The sequence below is a fragment of the Ranitomeya imitator genome, chromosome 5 (genome assembly GCF_032444005.1).
Source record: "Ranitomeya imitator isolate aRanImi1 chromosome 5, aRanImi1.pri, whole genome shotgun sequence".
NCBI classification, from domain to species: Eukaryota; Metazoa; Chordata; class Amphibia; order Anura; family Dendrobatidae; genus Ranitomeya; species Ranitomeya imitator.
The window spans coordinates 366,720,936-366,741,965 of record NC_091286.1 but is presented as its reverse complement, the minus strand read 5'-3'; the positions used below and the strand labels follow the sequence as shown (position 1 = coordinate 366,741,965).

The window sequence follows — 21,030 nt, the reverse complement described above, 5'->3', positions numbered from 1 at the left end:
TGAGATAGCAGATGACCATAATAATAACAATAATAAAAAAAATGTATTTGCAGTATATAGCGCCAACATATTCCGCAGCACTTTATAATTACATGTGCAGACAATAAAGACATTACAAAGTGACACATAATTCAACAGTTTCAGGATGAGTGAGAGTCCTGCTCTTGGCTTACAGTCTATAAGGAGATAGGGGGCACAATAGGTAAATACTGCTTGTCATGTACGGTCCAGCCATTATTAGAATAAATGGGGCATTTCAAATAAGTTGCAGTTGGTGCTCGTAAAGTCCTATGGAGAGATAATATACAGCGAAATCTGCTTCTTTCTGTGGCAGGACGGATGGTCCATTCTTGGGTATAATCTATATTTGGTGAAGACAGATTTTACCATTCCTGAGATAATAGATGGTGGTTGGTGCTCATAAATTTCTTTGGAGAACTGTAACTGTCGTTACAGGAAAACTTGCAGCCGAATGTATGTGTCTGACTCTGCCTCCTACTGGGTAAAGGGGCTAGTTCATGTTACATTTTCATTTATCAATCTGCTTTAGAATTTTGGTATCTCTCTGAAGTTTGTGTCAGACTGTATTACATTTTTGATATATGCCTTAATAAAAAGTACTTGATTAAAAAAAAAAGTTATTAAAGCTACAGTAAATGAGAACATATGATCTCTTCTGCAGCCCCCCTCCTCTTTTCTGCAGCACCGCTCCTTTCTACTGCAGCTCCCCTTTCCTTACTACTGCAACATCCCTCCTCTCTTCTGCAACCCCCTCCTCTCTTCTGCTGTACCCTTCCACTCTTCTGCAGCACCCTTCCACTCTTCTGCAGCACCCTCCCACTCTTCTGCAGCGCCCTTCCTCTTCTGCAGCGCCCTTCCTCTTCTGCAACCCCCTCCACTCTTCTGCAGTACCCCTCCACTCTACTGCGGCACCCTTCCTCTTCTGCAACCCCCTCCACTCTTCTGCAGCACCCTCCCACTCTTCTGCAGCGCCCTTCCTCTTCTGCAACCCCCTCCTCTCTTCTGCAGTACCCTTCCTCTCTTCTGCAGTACTTTTCCTCTCTTCTGCAGCACCCTTCTTCTGCAACCCCCTCCTCTCTTCTGTAGTACCCCCTCCTCACTTCTGCAGCACCCTTCCTCTCTTCTGCATCACCCTTCCTCTCTTCTGCAGGGCCCTTCCTCTCTTCTGCCGTACCCTTCCTCTTCTGCATCACCCTTCCTCTCTTCTGCAGCGCCCTTCCTCTCTTCTGCAGCGCCCTTCCTCTCTTCTGGAGCCCCCTTCCTCTCTTCTGCAGCGCCCTTCCTCTCTTCTGCAGCGCCCTTCCTCTCTTCTGCAGCGCCCTTCCTCTCTTCTGCAGCACCCTTCCTCTTCTGCATCACCCTTCCTCTCTTCTGCAGCGCCCTTCTTCTCCTGTAGCGCCCTTCCTCTCTTCTGCAGCGCCCTTCCTCTCTTCTGCAGCACTCTTCCACTCTTCTGCAGCACCCTTCCTCTTCTGCATCACCCTTCCTCTCTTCTGCAGCGCCCTTCCTCTCCTGTAGCGCCCTTCCTCTCTTCTGCAGCGCCCTTCCTCTCTTCTGCAGCACTCTTCCTCTTCTGCATCACCCTTCCTCTCTTCTGCAGCGCCCTTCCTCTCCTGTAGCGCCCTTCCTCTCTTCTGCAGCACTCTTCCACTCTTCTGCAGCACCCTTCCTCTTCTGCATCACCCTTCCTCTCTTCTGCAGCGCCCTTCCTCTCCTGTAGCGCCCTTCCTCTCTTCTGCAGCACCCTTCCTCTCTTCTGCAGCACTCTTCCACTCTTCTGCAGCACCCTTCCTCTTCTGCATCACCCTTCCTCTCTTCTGCAGCACCCTTCCTCTCCTGTAGCGCCCTTCCTCTCTTCTGCAGCGCCCTTCCTCTCTATTGCAGCGCCCTTCCTCTCTTCTGCAGCGCCCTTCCTCTCTTCTGCAGTGCCCTTCCTCTCTTCTGCATCACCCTTCCTCTCTTCTGCAGCGCCTTTCCTCTCTTCTGCAGCACCCTTCCTCTTCTGCAGCGCCCTTCCTCTCCTGCAGCGCCCTTCCTCTCTTCTGCAGCGCCCTTCCTCTTCTGCATCACCCTTCCTCTCTTCTGCCACACCCTTCCTCTCCTGCAGCAACCCTCCAGCTCATGTTTTTTCTATCACATGGCACTACATGCCTGAGCGGTGATTGATACTATACTCCTTCCTAAAGTATATTGTACCAAAGATGAAGCCCACAATACAAGTCCAGATTTTGCATCAACTAAAACTAACATTCCAAAACTTCCAAATGCAAACTACTTGTATAAGTGAGTGATATGAAGCTGTCCCAGTTCTGAAAGGGGTCCCATAGCAACAATACATTTTCTTTAGTAGAATGGTGGGCTGGCTTTGCATTTATGCCATTGTATGCATAGGCTGACAGATGAACCAAGCCCCTTGTCTTATTCTTTCAACCATCTGTGTTTCCCTTTTCTAAAGTCTTGATATAATATTTCACATAATATCCCTCTATACTTTCATATTTTGGCTTTTGTTTTCGAAAGGTGTGTGTATTCGTGTGTATATATATATATATATATATATATATATATATATATATATATATATATATATATATATATATATATATATATATATATATATATATATATATATATATATATATATTCAATGAATGTTTGCGTACGTGTGCAAAATGTTGTGTATTTGTAGATTCCTTCAGGCCAAAGAAGAGCTGAAGCAGTTGAGGCTCCCAGGTTTTTTGTACAGCGATGTGCCTCACTTGGCTTCCACGGTTCCATACTTTAGCATGGAGGAGGACGAAGTGTCCGATGAGGGAATCCATCTGATTGTCTGTGTCCATGGACTAGATGGTAAATACTATCCATTAGTCTGTTTTATATTATTAATAATGTTTTTAGAAAGAAAAAAAAAAGTCACGTGCTTGAGGATAAAGGAGAATGTTATTGGCTAGAGGAACTAATCTTCCTACTGTATGTTCACTCCCAGGCGTGCTGTTCGCTGGAAGTAGGCCAGCAGAAAGGGTGAATAGAACAGGATGGTGCCCAAAACTGATTGCTCTCTGATTTTCTGTAATTTTGTGAAATAAATGGGCTTTGCGGTGTTAGCAAATTACGTTGTTTGCCTCCTCTGATGCATGATGTGCAGGACCATCCAGGTGGAACAAAATGTACAAGAAAATTGATTTTGCTCTTTCTATTTCTATTGCAGGTAATAGCGCTGACCTTCGGCTAGTAAGAACATACATAGAACTTGGACTTCCCGGTGGGCGAAAAGATTTCCTTATGTCGGAGAGGAACCAGGTGCAGCTCGAAACATTCATCTTGTTTATGGATAATTTATACAAGATTCATAAAACTGCTGAGAATGTTTTTGTTCTTTAACACCTCAGCTTCTATTTGCCCAAACCTAGATATAGTAGCCACAGGTATAAGGGTAAATGTGTCGCAGTGCTAGGAACTGTTACGTTACAGGGGCACTGTTAGTAGTGATATACAAATAAAAGGTAACTACACTGATCACTCACACCACAGATCAGAACCGCTCGGAGTATGGAGCCATTGATTTCCTATCGAGTCATTACACCACTGTGCATATGTTCATGATGGAGCCTGGAGCTTCAGCCCTGAGGTTTCAGTGATTGGCAGGCGTTTTTTGGTGTTGGACTCCCACTGATATGCAGGTGTTATAAAGGGCTTAAATATATTAAAAGATGACAAAAAATGTAGTTACACTTTTAAAGGGAATCAGTCACTAGGTTTTTGCTACCCTGTCTGAGTTTTCTATATGTAAGGGCTAAGACCCTGATTTTCACCGATATGTCACTTATTTGGCGGCTTTATGTAGTTTTGATAAAATCACTGTTTAATCAGTTCCTGCTGAGCTCTATATAACAGCATTCACAACACTGATCGTCAGCCTTCTGTATACCCTGTGTATTGGGCAGACAGCCAATCTGTGGTGGGGACAGGTTATACAGAGCTCATGAATATGGAGGACTACCTGGCTGCTGATAAAACAGTGATCTTATCAAAATTACTGCATGCAGCCCTGTAAGTGACACATCGCTGGAACCAGGGTCTCTATCTCCACATTATACTGCCCTCAGATTAGGTGGAAAAAATAGTGACCTATTCCTTTGAAGTGGCTATCCACAATTGTTTGTTTTATAAAAATGAGCCCAAAAATGCTTACTAAGGCTACGTTCACATTTGCGTTGTGCGCCGCTGCGTCGGCGACGCAACGCACAACGCAAATAAAAACACACTAAAACGCTGCGTTTTGCGACGCATGCGTCCTTTTTTGCCGAGATTTGGACGCCAAAAAAAATGCAACTTGTTGCGTTTTCTGCGCCCAACGCTTGCGGCAAAAAAACCGCATGCGTCGCACAACGCAGCACAACGCATGTCCATGCGCCCCCCATGTTAAATATAGGGGCGCATGACGCATGCGTCGCCGCTGCGGCGCCCGACGCAAACACGCAAAATGCTAATGTGAACGTAGCCTAACTTATTGCTACCATATTATTTCTTCAGTACTGGTGCACAAGTACTGCATTGGTATCCTGGCGGCATCTTCCTGCATGTGACCACTGCAGCCAATCACTAGTCGCTGTGGCTAATGACTGGCTGTAGTTCTCACATATCTATGTAATCCTTTAAGTCATTTTTATAGACTAACATTTACATGTGAAACATATATGACAGCCACACAAATACGTACATAATCATGATGAATAATAAAAGTTCCAAGAAATTGATTTATCTTCACACCGACGTCAAGGTTCCCTCCTGTTGGGTTTTTGTTTGTTTTGAGAAGAACAGTGTATCTGCTATTCTGCCCAGTGAAAAGTCAGTTGTGATTCATTATAAAATATCGTAGATATTATTATTATTATGTCATAGATCTTGTCAAAATGGACACCTTAGTGGCAGTGTGAACAGAGCTCATACTTTTGTGTAAAAATATATCCAAGCATGATTGTAAGACCCAGATAAACAGAAGTGGACACCAAGCTGGAAGGAGAAAATGTACATGAGTCTTCTGTTTTCTCTGCAGAATGATACATTTGCTGACTTTGATTCAATGACAGATCGTCTCCTAGATGAAATTATACAGTATATCCAGATCTACAATCTAGCCATTTCCAGGATCAGGTAAGAAACAAGATGTAGTCAAGATTATATCACAATAATTATGCAGCTGTGTTGGATTGCTTGATTTACAGGGAGCAGTGGCCATGTACTGCCAGGCTCACTGGCTAAAAAGGCTAAGAGGGAACAGTGGCCATGTGCTGCCAGGCCCAATGACTACAAAGGCTAAGAGGGAACAGTGGCCATGTGCTGCCAGGCTCACTGGCTAAAAAGGCTTAGAGGGAACAGTGGCCATGTGCTGCCAGGCTCACTGGCTACAAAGGCTAAGAGGGAACAGTGGCCATGTGCTGCCAGGCCCAATGACTACAAAGGCTAAGAGGGAACAGTGGCCATGTACTGCCAGGCTCACTGGCTACAAAGGCCTAGAGGGGACAATGACCATGTATTGCCAGGCTCACTGGCTACAAAGGCTAAGAGGGAACAGTGGCCATGTGCTGCCAGGCTCACTGGCTACAAAGGCTAAGAGGGAACAGTGGCCATGTGCTGCCAGGCTCACTGGCTACAAAGGCTTAGAGGGAACAGTGGCCATGTGCTGCCAGGCCCAATGACTACAAAGGCTAAGAGGGAACAGTGGCCATGTGCTGCCAGGCCCAATGACTACAAAGGCTAAGAGGGAACAGTGGCCATGTGCTGCCAGGCTCACTGGCTACAAAGGCTTAGAGGGGACAATGACCATGTGCTGCCAGGCTCACTGGCTACAAAGGCTTAGAGGGAACAGTGGCCATGTGCTGCCAGGCTCACTGGCTACAAAGGCTAAGAGGAAACAGTGGCCATGTGCTGCCAGGCTCACTGGCTACAAAGGCTTAGAGGGGACAATGACCATGTACTGCCAGGCTCACTGGCTACAAAGGCTTAGAGGGGACAATGACCATGTACTGCCAGGCTCACTGGCTACAAAGGCTTAGAGGGAACAGTGGCCATGTGCTGCCAGGCTCACTGGCTACAAAGGCTAAGAGGGAACAGTGGCCATGTGCTGCCAGGCTCACTGGCTACAAAGGCTTAGAGGGGACAATGACCATGTACTGCCAGGCTCACTGGCTACAAAGGCTTAGAGGGAACAGTGGCCATGTGCTGCCAGGCTCACTGGCTACAAAGGCTGAGAGGGAACAGTGGCCATGTGCTGCCAGGCTCACTGGCTACAAAGGCTGAGAGGGAACAGTGGCCATGTGCTGCCAGGCTCGCTGGCTACAAAGGCTGAGAGGGAACAGTGGCCATGTGCTGCCAGGCTCGCTGGCTACAAAGGCTGAGAGGGAACAGTGGCCATGTGCTGCCAGGCTCACTGGTTACAAAGGCTTAGAGGGAACAGTGGCCATGTGCTGCCAGGCTCACTGGCTACAAAGGCTTAGAGGGAACAGTGGCCATGTGCTGCCAGGCTCACTGGCTACAAAGGCTGAGAGGGAACAGTGGCCATGTGCTGCCAGGCTCACTGGCTACAAAGGCTTAGAGGGAGCAGTGGCCATGTGCTGCCAGGCTCACTGGCTACAAAGGCTTAGAGGGAACAGTGGCCATGTGCTGCCAGGCTCAATGGCTACAAAGGCTTAGAGGGGACAATGACCATGTACTGCCAGGCTCACTGGCTAAAAAGGCTTAGAGGGAACAGTGGCCATGTGCTGCCAGGCTCGATGGCTACAAAGACTTAGAGGGAACATTGGCCATGTACTACCGGGCTCAATGGCTACAAAGGGAACAGTGGCCAGGTACTGCCAGACTCACTGGCTACCAAAATTTAGAGGGAACAGTGGCCTTATACTGCTATGCTCACTGCATAGAAAGGCTGAGTGGAACAACGGCCATGTACTGAAATACTCACTGTGTAGAAAGGCTTAGATGGAAAAATGGCCAGGTACCATCATGCTCTGCTCACTAGCTAGAAAGGCTTAGAGGGAACAGTAGCTTGTTGCTTAAGGGGATTTTCCCATCTTGAGACGTGATGACATATCTCCGTTTATGATCGGTGGGATTCTGATTTCTATGATCTGAAGCACCTTAACTGTTTTCCCCTGGATTAAGGAACCTGGCTGTCACATACTGATAACGACATTATGTTCTGTAAAACTTTGATGAGTATGGTTTCTGTGTGTGTAATGATGTTTCTTTGCTGTCTAGTTTTATAGGTCACTCCTTGGGAAACCTAATCATACGGTCGGTTCTTTCAAGACCGAGATTCAAATGCTACCTTGGCAAGCTGCACACTTTCCTCTCGTTATCTGGTCCACACTTAGGTACCTTGTACAACAGTAGTGCCCTTGTTAATACAGGTGAGACTAGACTAGACGAATTGTGAAATTTGATAATATTGAGTTGAAAATCATTCAGTTTAGTGATTTTCTCAAAGAATATTATGGTGAGACAGCAATTTACTGTCCCTCTTGGCCCGTTGGCTTACTGTCGCTGATGTACCTTATTCTGTGGTTATGAGAAACTCTGTATTTGCACTGTTTGCTTGTATCAGATGTCAGCTGTGTTATACACCCAGCACTTGCCTCTAACAGCAGTGACTCTGACTACTATACTGTTAACTGCTTAAATGCTGTTGTCAATCTCTGACAGCTTTATTTTAATAGCATGAGTATGGTGGGACACCTATTGCCCTCCACTGCCTGTAAAAGGCCAACTCGGTGCCATCTTAGTACTACTGTGAACTACAAATCACTGAAACTATTGTTGACCTATCCCCAATTTTGGATTGCTCACTGACAAAGGGATAAAACTTACGTTTTATCTCTTTGGCTACTATGAACTCCAGCCATATGATGATGAGCTTCATAAAAACCTTAAATATCACTATATACTACAATACTAAAGTATTTCATTATATAGAACGTGATCAAATAAAGTTATTAGGATAGACGCAGTGAAGAAAAAAAATAGTTGAACTTCAACATTTCCATTTTTTAGTTGTCACACTTTCCCTAAATCCAATAAAAATGCTTTATGCAAACCCAAAAATGTTGTCCCTTAACATCCGTTTGTTACTCAAAAAACAAGGTATGGGTCATAGAAAATGGCGACTGAGACCAAATCTTTGATTATATATTTTTTTTTCCTTCAAACTTCAAATTTTTTTTTCCACCACCTAAATAATAACATGAGTGTGTAAGTTTAATGTTGCCATATTCATACTAACTTGAAGAAGCATGATGAAAGGTAATTTTTACCACACTGGTAACACAGTAAAAACCAATCCCTGAAAGCAATGGTGGAGTTCTTTTTTTCCCCATGTTTGAGTACATTGTATGGTAAAATGATTGGTGTCCTTCAAAACTACAACTTTGTCTATCAAAAAAAAAAACGCTCATACAGCTATGTCAGTGCAAAAATAAAAAATTATAACGCAGAATGGGGAGGAAAAAATGAAATGACAAAAAGCAATGTTTGGCAGACATTAATGTGGTATACAGCGGGTGAAATCAATATTGAACACATCACAAACTTTCTTAGTAAATATTTCTAAAGGTGCTATTGACACGAAATTCTCACCAGATGTCAGTAACAACCCATCCAATCCACACAGGCAAAGAAATCAAACCATAGATATCCATATATTATGTGCAATGAGAAATTAAACATCGAAAACGTATTGAACACATGAAGAGAGGTACAAAAAGCCATGGAAAGTCATGACACCAGCTGAAATCTATCAGATTTTAGAACACAATCCTGCCACTTGTGAAAAGTATCAGCTGGTTCAACTGATATCTTGTAAAAAGTTATCTCATTATTACCAAGATGACACGCAAGAAACATCTCATGATGGGTGAAACCAGTGAGTTGTCTCAAGACATTTGCAACCTTATTGTTGTAACATACTTAATGCCAAGGACCAGCTGGGGAGAGCTACAGAAAGACCTGGAATCAGCAGATCAAAGAAAACCATAATTTACTCAACTTCCATGGCCTGTATGCATGCTGACGACACAAGACTCGATTTCTGAACAAAAAGCATGTTCCATCACGTTTACAGTTTGCTCAACAACATTTAGACAAGCCTGCGAAATACTGGTAGAATATAGTCTGGCTATATGAGACCAAAATTGAACTATTTGGATGCTATTATATTCGCCATGTTAAAACACCATACCAACAGTGAAGTTTGGAGGTGGGAACATCACGGTGTGAGGCTGTTTTTCAGCACACGGCACTGGCAAAATTGATTTAATTGAAGGAAGGCTGAATGGACAAATGTACCAAGACATTCTTGATAAAAAGCTGTTGCCATGGATAATGAAGATGAAACGAGGGTAGACATTTCAGCAAGACAATGATTTGAAAAGCACAGCCAAGAAACTGTCGATTGGTTTCAGAGAAAGAAAATAAAGCTGCTTCAGCCAATCACCTGACCTGAATCCAATAGAAAATTTATGAAAGGAACTAAAATGCAGAGTTCATAGAAGGATCCCTCAGAACCGTCAGGATTTGAAGTGTGTGTGGAAGAATGGGCCAAAATCGCGCCTGAGTAATGAATGCAACTAATTTCTCCATACAGGAGGCATCTTGAAGCTGCCATCACCAACAAAGGCTTTTGTATGATGTATTTAATACATTTCACTAAGCATGATCAATACTTTTGCCCTGTGTCATTTCTCATAACTTAATTTATCGACATCTATGGTTTATTTCTTTACCTTTGTGGATTAAATGGGTTGTTACGGACATCTGTGATAATTTCATGTCAATAGCACCTTTAGAAATATATTAACTTAGAAAATTGGTGGTTTTCTATACTTATTTCACCTGCTGTATATGAGGGCCTTAAAATCTGTCTATACATTTTATCTATGGATTCAATTTAATAATGTTACTAAGAACTGTGACGCTGAGTTGAGCCACTTATTTATTTTATTTCCAGGATTATGGTTCATGCAGAAGTGGAAAAAGTCAGGATCACTTTTACAACTAACTTGTAGAGACCACTCTGATCCTCGTCAGACCTTCCTGTACAAGCTTAGCAAGAAACCAGGTACAAAGTGTGCAGAAAATATGTATTCCTGATTGTCTTTGGTTATGGTTCTAAAATGAAATATATCACTCCCACTTTAGAAAGAATATCTAGAATGCAGATTATTATTAGGCTCAAGTGGTGATATATGAGGCAGGTTACGTAAGGGCCAAAAGAAGAACTCAAGAGTTTCTCTGTTCTGAAGTTCTATCTATGGACAGCATGAGAAATGATGGATCTGTCATATAATGGCGCCAGACACACAGTTTTTAGGCTGTGTGCACACGTTCAGGATTTTTCGCATTTTTTCGCTATAAAAACGCAATAAAATCGCAAACAAACACATGCATTAAGCATCCTATTAGAATGCAATCCGCAATTTTTGTGCACATGTTGCGTTTTTTTCCGCAGCAGAATTGCATTCCGGAAAAAAGCGCAGCATGTTCATTCTTTGTGCGGAATCGCGAGGATTCCACACACATAGGAATGCATTGATCCGCTTACTTTCCGCATGGGGCTATGTCCACCATGTGGGAAGTAAGCGGATCATGTGCAGTTGGTACCCAGGGTGGAGGAGAGGAGACTCTCCTCCAGGCCCTGGGAACCATATACCTGTAAAAAAAAAATAAAATAAAAAATTGTGATATTCTCACCTTCCGGCGCCCCCGGCAGTAAAATAGTAAAAAGTTGGTCACACTTGTCAAACACTATGTTTGACAAGTTTTCAAAGCGATGCTACAGGTCGCTTGGAAAACGCTAGCATTCTGAAAGCTAATTACGCTTGTAAAACGCTAGTGTTTAGCGGGAAAACGCATGCGTTTTACCCGCGGCACAATTGCGGAATTGCCGTGTAAATTTCCGTGGCAATTCCGGACGTGTGCACATAACCTAAATGTGACATCCAGCATTTCCACTACCTGCAGTGAACCAACAGGGAAGATACACATCGGTCCTAATAATTCATTGGCTATAGAACATGGTGACACGCACGTAAGGATTGGACTCCTAATATGTTACATACAGTGGGAAAATAAGTATTTGATACACGGCCGATTTTGCAAGTTTTCGCACCTACAAAGAATGGAGAGGTCTGTAATTTTTATCGAAGATACTTCAACTGAGAGAGACAGAATCTCATGTCATGTGGAGTGGGTGCTGATAGACTTGATGGCTACTGCTTTAGGCAAAGGATCAATTGTGTAATGTCCCTTTTATTGCAGCAGTGTTGCAGATATCCATCTTCCTCCTCTATAGGAATTCCAATGCATATTCTACATATTAGTTTGAGTTTCAAGCAATGATTAATATGCTGTCTTTTACAGTAGTTCTCTTTTTCAATCATTGATGCTTTTCCTTACCTCTTTGATTTTTCTATTTTGTGTTGTCTTTTTTTAGGGCTGGAATACTTCAGAAATGTGGTTCTAGTCAGTTCTTTACAGGATCGATATGTACCTTACCACTCGGCTCGTATTGAAATGTGCAAAACGGCTCTTAAGGACAAACAGTCAGGTGCGTAAGTCTCGAGAAAGCTTGAAATTGTGGCTGCCAAAGGTTAGGTACTCAATGCACGGTAGCGGCACCTGTCCGAAACACATGAGGTAGGCGGAGGGGCTGGGGCAGGAAGGGAAGACACTACCCCAAGACAAAAATTTAAAATCCTGATTAACCACTTCACAATGGATGACATACCGGTGCGTCATATGTCGTGTCACTGCCTTTGATGCGAGCTCCGGCGCTGAGCCCCCATCTTTTCCCTGCACATGACAGCTGATCTGGCCAGCTGTCATGTGCATCTTTGAACCGCAGGTGGTTTTGTGATCCACCCGTGGCTGTTAACAAGTTAAATGCCGCTGTCAGTCTCTGACTGAATTAACAGCGTTTCACAAGACCTGCCCATCGGCGCCCAATGGGTTGTCATGACAGCCGGGGCTTTGCAGAAGACCCCGCGTGCCTGACATTGTAAATCTTTTATGAACACCGGCCTGTGGCGTATTGTAAAGGTATCAATGTAATCAATAGAACAGTGCTATTATGGCCATGCCTTTACATTCTATTGCTAAATCCTGCTCACAGGCTGTCTGTAAGATCCGCAGTGTCTGAATTTATGCTGCAGATATGGGCATGAGATTCACCCTATACGCTTCTTCTCTGCAACTTTTTCACAATTATAACTAGCCTGGTAAATGTGTCCCCCGAGAACCTAGCCTTACGTGTGCTCCATCTGACTTTTTTTTACCTTTCTTTCTGACTAGTCCTGTTTGTGTCTTCCAGGACCAGTGTATGCTGAAATGATCCAAAACATCCTTTTACCTGTTCTGCAGAATCAGGACTGCAATCTAGTGCGATACGACGTGATTCACGCGTTACCTAACACGGCAAACTCTCTCATCGGACGAGCAGCCCACATTGCGGTTCTGGACTCTGAGGTCTTTCTGGAGAAGTTCTTTCTGGTTGCTGGCCTCAGATATTTCCAGTAGAGAGAGGACATTGCCCGACATATATATAATACCTCATTGACAAGAAATCTCAAATGATGTGGTAATAAAGTGTTAGCTGCCATTGTATTTTGAGCTGTATTTATATGTTTTTGGTTTTCATTTTTTTCCTCCTATATTTTTCCCCCCTTTTACTGGAAAATAATTTATATCATCCAATTTGTGAGTAAAGATACTGTGTAGATTTGTTATTTATATTTATGGAAAAACTTGCCACCTTCTCCAAATCCTGGGGTTTAATTCCTTTTTTTCAACTTGGATTATAATGAAATTTGTAAATCTTCTTAAGCCCTGGTTTTTATGGATCCTTCATGCAGTTTCGTCCGCGCCATTATCTCGGTCTACTGTTTCTAGCAGTTCAGTTATAAAGTTGCTTAGTTGAAGACCCTGACACGTTTGCTAACAAGATGGTTGAGGTCAGCTGGACTGACCTTGTCATAACATGTAATGTTGTACATCATTTTCTCCTGCAGTCATGGTATACTGGTTCTAAAGGTTATGGTCTTAAAATGATTTCTTTTCGTGTAGTCTACACATTGATTTTCTGTAGGTTAAGCCTCTGGTTGCGTTGATTACATGATACAGGCCTGGTTGATGAAGACCACTGTCTGAGCCACCGTAAATACTGTTCCGCTTCTGCCAGTGTGACAGTGTAGAGCGGTCCGTTATGTACCAAAGTACTTGCTTGCACTGTAAATAAGGCTTTAAAGACTAGTAATGGTGACCCTTGCATGATTCATGATACCATTTACCTAAGGACATACTCTATCGAAGACCCTCTTCAGTGATGACATTGGAAACGGGAGCTACATTTTAAAAAAGGATCTGTCACCACTGCCGACTTGTCAGTTTCCGAAAATATTTTAGCCTGCTTAAAATTCCATTTGAGAGTACTTTTTCTCATATGCCTTTCCTTTGTCTTTCCACTTAGAAAATGTTTAATAAGTTGACAAATGGGTGTCATCATTCCCCTGTCACAGGGGTGTATCCCTAATATGATTGGACAGTATCAAACTTAGCACGGACCCATCCCCCAACTGATTACACCATAAATTTCTTGTAGAAATAACAGAGGAAAGATGATCTAGAATTCCTTATGTCCAGAAGAATTCATGTATTTACTTAAAAAGACATAGGATGAGTGGTGGCACTGGTTCAGTGATTATTTTACTAGACTTGACTTACATAGTTTTTTCAGCTGTAAAGAATATAGTACAAGACTTGTGAGCTCCTAATTTAGCTTTTAGAATGATGCTACCATTGTAGTGAACAGGATATAAAGGGGTGTGCTCGTCTTCTTTCTTCTGGAGTGCCCTGGTCCTCTGCTTCCTGGTTTCCTGTAGTGGCGGTGCACTCCTGAAGATGGACAGGTCAGACCGGAGTCATAATCGTGCCGCTGGTCTGAACTGTGCACTCGATCTGTAGCATGAGAGTAGGAATGGGATGCTCCTTCTAGATAATGCTGATGTAAGTAAGGGACTGGTTTAGTTATTGAAGAAGGCAGCCAGACTGCCACACTGTCCAGTATCAAACACAGGAAGCCAAGCTGATGGAATCTGGAGCGTTATAACTATATTAGTTATAACTATATTAGTTATTATGAGTGCTTTTGCCTTGAAAACCCTTTAAGAAACTTGAGGTATAACAACACTTACTGTAAATATTAGTTTGATATTGCATTGGTGATTCATTAACTCTGCTAGAAAGGTGACGTAAGGTTGGAATATATCCTTGTTGATCATGTATGGGCCCAGAAACTTGATTCGCTGTAGCTTTTTCGTAAAGACTGAGCTGCGAAATAATTGTTGCAGTGTGTATTTTGAAGTGATATCATAGAAGTAGGATTATCCCACACCTCCACTTTATGCCATCATTACTTCTGGCGGAAACTGAGAATCTCTGTGGCGGCATCCGAGTACAGTAATAATATGGTTGGAATGATCCATCCTGACATAGTGTGGTACTGCCAGCCGTCTCTATATCATTCCCCGAGATGTTGTGGACATTTCCATTCTTTAGAGCTAGTGAATATTTCCTTTCTACCCACTACGGTCCATTATGTATTTTGTTTTCATCCACTTGATCTTTTTGGTACATTTATATATGTTATACAATCTATTTCTAGGCAGAGCACTGGTCCTAATATTAAAGAAGTCCTCTGATTGATGCCTTTTATAGTGATTTTTGCAAGCAAAATTAAATCATTTGTTTTTGAACCTAAAACTGGAAATGCTGTATGCTGCATTCTCGGTGATCTGTGACCTGCAGAAGTGATCACTGTTATATCCCTGTCTTGTAAGACGTGTGTTTTTATAATTGGGTTAAATGTTGGCTCTTTAGGGTGCACTATGTTTCCACGTCGGTTTTTGGTATTATAGGACAGCTGGAAACACTCAATAACTGCCTCCGTTGAAGACTGTGTAGACACCACTTACACTTTCAGTACTGGAACTTTAGACATTTTTGTTTTCCTTCTGATTTCTGCCTTGTCGACCATCAGCACCATCAGACGGCCCTTTCCTCATCTTTACCATCCAGAAGATGAATGTTACCGCAATACTCCCGTGGGCTCGTCCGGAACCAGTTGTATGACTCCTGTGGCATTGTAAATACTAAGAATGTGCAGAACAATAATACCTTGTATGGTGATTGGATAAAATGTCTTTTTTTCATATTGAAGAATGTTATCGGTCTGTTGACTTACTATTGGTGCTTAATAGCATTGGAGAACAATATTTTCATGCTAGTGTTTTGGGAATTAATGCACTGAGGATGGGAGCTGTGTACTTAAGAATTGTAATTATGGGACTTTTTGTCTAAATATGAATATGTGTACTAAAATTCATGCATGTGTAGAAGTATTGTTCTGTTCCCCAACATCCTTTTAATGGTTACACCCATTACTTCACTTTAAGCTGCTGCTTTTTGTCCATTTTTTTTAAGTATTTTTCCATTCTACTTACAAAACAAAATTGAAACGTGCACACACCAAATCACCATGATATGATTTGATCACATCCAGCACAGATCCGAAGGCACAAGGAAGATTCTTTCTGAAAAATCTTTTGCCAAAGGCTTTAACAATAAGGAATAGGAACAATAGAAAGTTGCTGCAATTACAAATATTTAACATTGCGTGTTAGAATCCTTTACCTTTTCTGTATGCAAGTCTCACAATGGGGAGACTTCGTATATGATCTAGAAAGCTGCAGATTTTAGCACATTTCTCATGTGGGAGCGGTGGACATTTTGCCATTGTCTAATTTGTGTTTAACATTGTTTTGTAATTTAATTGCATTTGTATGTTTTTGTTGTTTTTTTTTTTTTTTCAATTTTGTAGCTGATTTTTTGAAATTGAGCATAGCGGTATAATCCTTTTATGGTTTACTGTGATCAAAAAAGTGAAATTATTATTTGTTTTAACATCCTACTAGAGGTTTAATCATCCCAATAAAATACTTCACTCTTTTTTTTTTTATCTACGTTATTGCTTTATTATCACGTCTGACATTTGTGTAAAAATACAATCTGAATACAAATTTGACGGACTAAGTTGTTCAGATCAAGTTCCACCAAAATAGGGGTTGTCCAATACTGGACACCCCTTTAGAATGCCTCAAATGAGCTCATTAAAATAAGAAAAAACACTGCACGAGTCCGTGTCATATTTTTTTTCTTATTTTATTAAACACACTGGGTCATTCAAAATGGATTGTAAAAACCCTTTAAATATAGTTTTAAGAATGTTTGTTGATTTTGTTTTTAAATTTATAATATCATTATTAGATCAATACTTAAAAACATCCTATAAGCTTGCACTTTAATATTAAGATAACCTTCTGTAGGGATGAGGGGAAGGGAGACCAGCACTGGGGAAGGAGGGAATGGGGACCCCTAGGCATATCTAAAGTCATCCTGTCTGCCATAAATGTCCCTATATAGGTTCTGCACCTATCGCCGCGCAGTAACCTAATTCCTGCCTGACCCTGGCAATAAGCCCTGCTTAGGGAAGGATGGGGTGAGCACTAGTCAATTCCCACTTCAAAGACAGTTTGGCAAGACAAACACAGGGAACACTTATATTGAGTTGACTCAGAGAGGTAATACAGATGTCCTACAGCAGCACCAAAGAGGAAGAAAGCCAACTGATATAGCTCCAAACCTCAACAGGGGAAAATGGAAATATCACCAGCGATTCCCAGAAGCAGACAGGAAGTCTATAAACATCCAGTCCATGTGTTTAAAATAGAGGCCTGGGGAGGTGGTCACTGGGACCAAAAGTCAGAAGGACTAGGAAGGCTTTTGCAAAGCCAATTGCAGAGACCTTCTGCAGCCAGATGCTGTGCGACTGTCTGCAGCCTCTGACAATCAAGGTATACAATGTATACATTGCGGTATTATAATCTGTTTATTTAGAAGTATAATTATTTGTTATAGTGCCATTTATTCCATGGCGCTTAACATGTGGAAAAGCTTTATACATAAAAACAAGTACCGTATATACTCGAGTATAAGCCGAGATTTTCAGCCCAAATTTTATGGGGCAATAACGAACGGTGCAGAGCACTATATGGCACAGCTATGGGGCAATAACGAACGGTGCAGAGCACTATATGGCACAGCTATGGGACAATAACGAACGGTGCAGAGCACTATATGGCACAGCTATGGGACAATAACGAACGGTGCAGAGCACTATATGGCACAGCTATGGGACAATAACGAACGGTGCAGAGCACTATATGGCAGAGCTATGGGACAAAAATGAACGGTGCAGAGCACTATATGGCACAGCTATGGGGCAATAATGAACGGTGCAGAGCACTATATGGCACAGCTATGGGGCAATAATGAACGGTGCAGAGCACTATATGGCACAGCTATGGGACAAAAATGAACGGTGCAGAGCACTATATGGCACAGCTATGGGGCAATAATGAACGGTGCAGAGCACTATATGGCACAGCTATGCGGCAATAATGAACGGTGCAGAGCACTATATGGCACAGCTATGGGGCAATAATGAACGGTGCAGAGCACTATATGGCACAGCTATGGGGCAATAATGAACGGTGCAGAGCACTATATGGCACAGCTATGGGACAAAAATGAACGGTGCAGAGCTGTTATGATAAGGTAATTCAGTACCACAATGGACATAGAGGTCAGAGCACATACAGTGACCTGACAATAACCCAAAAACATAGAACGAGCTCTGAGACGTGGTAACTCTGCTGACCGCAATCCCTAATCCTCTCAAACAACACTAGAGGCAGCCGTGGATTGCGCCTAACGCTCCCTATGCAAATCGGCACAGCCTGAGAAACTAGCTAGCCTGAAGATAGAAAATAAGCCTACCTTGCCTCAGAGAAATACCCCAAAGGAAAAGGCAGCCCCCACATATAATGACTGTGAGTTAAGATGAAAAGACAAACGTAGAGATGAAATAGATTTAGCAAAGTGAGGCCCGACTTTCTGAACAGAGCGAGAATAGGAAATGTAACTTTGCGGTCAACACAAAAACCACGCAAAGGGGGCAAAAAGACCCTCTGTACCGAACTAACGGCACAGAGGTACACCCTCTGCGTCCCAGAGCTTCCAGCAAGCAGGAAAAAAAACAAATAGACAAGCTGGACAGAAAAAAAACAGCAAACAAAATAGCAAAGCAGAACTTAGCTATGCAGAGCAGCAGGCCACAGGAACGATCCAGGAGGAAACAGGTCCAATACTAGAACATTGACTGGAGGCCAGGATCAAAGCACTAGGTGGAGTTAAATAGAGCAGCACCTAACGACTTCACCACATCACCTGAGGAAGGAAACTCAGAAGCCGCAGTACCACTTTCCTCCACCAATGGAAGCTCACAGAGAGAATCAGCCGAAGTACCACTTGTGACCACAGGAGGGAGCTCTGCCACAGAATTCACAACACAGAGCAACAGCTATGGGGCAATAATGAACGGTGCAGAGCACTCTATGGCACAGCTATGGGGCAATAATGAACGGTGCAGAGCACTCTATGGCACAGCTATGCGGCAATAATGAACGGTGCAGAGCACTATATGGCACAGCTATGGGGCAATAATGAACGGTGCAGAGCACTATATGGCACAGCTATGGGGCAATAATGAACGGTGCAGAGCACTATATGGCACAGCTATGGGGCAATAATGAACGGTGCAGAGCATTATATGGCACAGCTATGGGGCAATAATGAACGGTGCAGAGCATTGTATATGGGGCACAGCTTTATATGGAGCATCTATGGGGCAATAATGAACTGTATGGAGCATTATATGGGGCTCCTGATTCAATATGGATATTCAAAAACAACCTACTGATGTCTCAATTAATTTTACTTTTATTGGTATCTATTTTTATTTTTGACATTAACCGGTAGCTGCTCCATTTTCCACCCTAGGCTTATACTCGAGTCAATAAGTTTTCCCAGTTTTTTATGGCAAAATTAGGGGGGTCGGCTTATACTCGAATATATTCGGTACAATAATCTTAAAAAATTAACCGTCTGGTACAGGAGGAGAGAGGACCCTGCATGTGAGGGCTTACAGTCTACAAGGGATGGGTGAGGATACAATAGGTGAGGGCAGAGCGATGGTTAGTATAGATTATAGGTTTGTTGGAAGAGGTGGTTTTTCAAGTTCCTTTTCAAGGTTCCTATAGTAGGCGAGAGTATGATATCTTGTAAGTTTTACCAGTTTGAATAAATATATTGGGATAGTAGTTTGTAAGAAATCATATAATACCCCCCCCCCCCCAAAAAAAAAATTTTTATTAAATCTTATTAAAATGCCACCAACCTATGGCTACACCAAACAAAAATAAAAATAAACACACCGTGAATAAACTAGTATGGGGGAATGGGCATTCCCTGCATGATGTCGATGCTGAAGTCTGCCTGTCTGCGGGGGTTGACGCCCTAGGGGAAGCATATTGGCGCCCCCGCTCAGTGACTGCTGGCCCTGGGGTCCCTAGATTGACCCTGACGATCCAATTGGGTCCCTCTACCCACACAATCATGTACTGAAGGTACCCCTATTAGCTATACATAGATCACACCTATGAATAGGGAGTCCTGTACCACACACCGTGCAATAAAAACAAATGGAGAACATGTAATTAGGCTTTTGACGGAGATACAATGCACTTTGCACACTTGCTATAGATAATTTGTGAGAAATGTTACTAAATCCCTTTTCATGGATTACTGCATTTACCATCCACCTATACTGTGAGACATATTAATATATATTAATGTTAATGTTGTCAGCCATAGGATCACGGCTGATCCAGTACTCTGATAAATTCTCTGCGAACTAGACCACATATATACATATATCCCAAACAGGCATAATGCTAATAGCAAGAATCAATGCCAGCCAATACCTATGTATGCAATCAGCCTATAGCCAATAAACCTCTGCCGCATTCCATAGGGAATATATCACTCCGCCTAATGTTTATATAGCCTCATCGCGTTTCGCCTCTCTGGCTCATCAGGAGGCCCGATTTCATGTCATGTGTCTCGATGGTTTGTCCAAACTTGGACTGTGACGGTCAGTTTTTTAAAATTTGTATTCACTAGCCTTCTGACTGAGCACTCCGCCTCTTAGCCACAAGTGTTTTAATCGCAGCAGGTCCATTACCCCTCCACAGAGAGAGAGAAATTTAGTCTCAGAAGAGGTTTCACAGGTACCCATTCAGATGAAGACATTTATTCTCAGCGAGGAAAGGAAAGTGTAGGACCTGGTATACGAGAAATGCCCTAATGTGGCTACCAGGTACACATGAATTGGCCAATTTGAGCTAAACGCTCTCATTTTTTCATATTTCTAGTGCAGTAATGCAGTTTAATTTTCATGTTTCCATGTTTTAGCACCGCAGTGTGCTGCCTTATTTCTTTGACTGAATATGAGTTGGTGACTCTAGGTTCAGCACCTGTTCACACTTAGTCTATGTTTGGATGTGACGGTCAGTTTTTTGAAATTTGAGGTGGTGTGCGAGTGGGAGACACTGAATGTCCTGCCGGTTAGTTATGAGGGGAGCCAAGTCTGAGATGAGTCTGTAGTAAGAGGGAATGGTCCACTGTGTCGAAGGCAGATGATAGGTCCTCCAGGAGGAGGACAAAGTAGTGTTGCTTGGATGTGGCACTTAGTAGGTCGTTGATGACTTTAATCAGGGCAGTTTCCGTGGAATGATGCTGTCGAAAGCAAGATTGTAAGCAAAGAGAGAGCAGGCGGAGAGGTCTGAGGACAGTTCAAAATGGAAGTGTTACATTAATTTTGAGGCATAGGGGAGAAGTGATATGAGGTGATAGCTATAGACAAAAGATGGGTCAAGAGAGGGCTTTTTGAGAATGGTTGTGATCGAGGTACTGTATGTTTGAGTTATGGGGGAAGACAGCAGT

At 42.7% G+C, this 21,030-nt stretch overlaps 1 protein-coding gene across 7 annotated transcripts in view; it reads left to right on the top strand.

Annotated features, from left to right (window-relative positions):
* The window catches only part of FAM135A (family with sequence similarity 135 member A), a 134,994-nt gene extending 118,916 nt beyond the window's left edge, over window positions 1–16,078 (top strand). For all 7 annotated transcript variants that reach the window (XM_069726641.1, XM_069726639.1, XM_069726636.1 and 4 more), the window contains 7 exons: window positions 2,711–2,871; window positions 3,230–3,321; window positions 5,078–5,175; window positions 7,279–7,430; window positions 10,022–10,132; window positions 11,507–11,620; window positions 12,383–16,078. In XM_069726641.1, coding sequence (XP_069582742.1) covers window positions 2,711–2,871; window positions 3,230–3,321; window positions 5,078–5,175; window positions 7,279–7,430; window positions 10,022–10,132; window positions 11,507–11,620; window positions 12,383–12,588 — 934 coding nt within the window. In that variant the 3' untranslated portion in view covers window positions 12,589–16,078. The remainder of the gene's footprint in view (window positions 1–2,710; window positions 2,872–3,229; window positions 3,322–5,077; window positions 5,176–7,278; window positions 7,431–10,021; window positions 10,133–11,506; window positions 11,621–12,382) is intronic.
* Window positions 16,079–21,030: the final 4,952 nt, after the last annotated feature.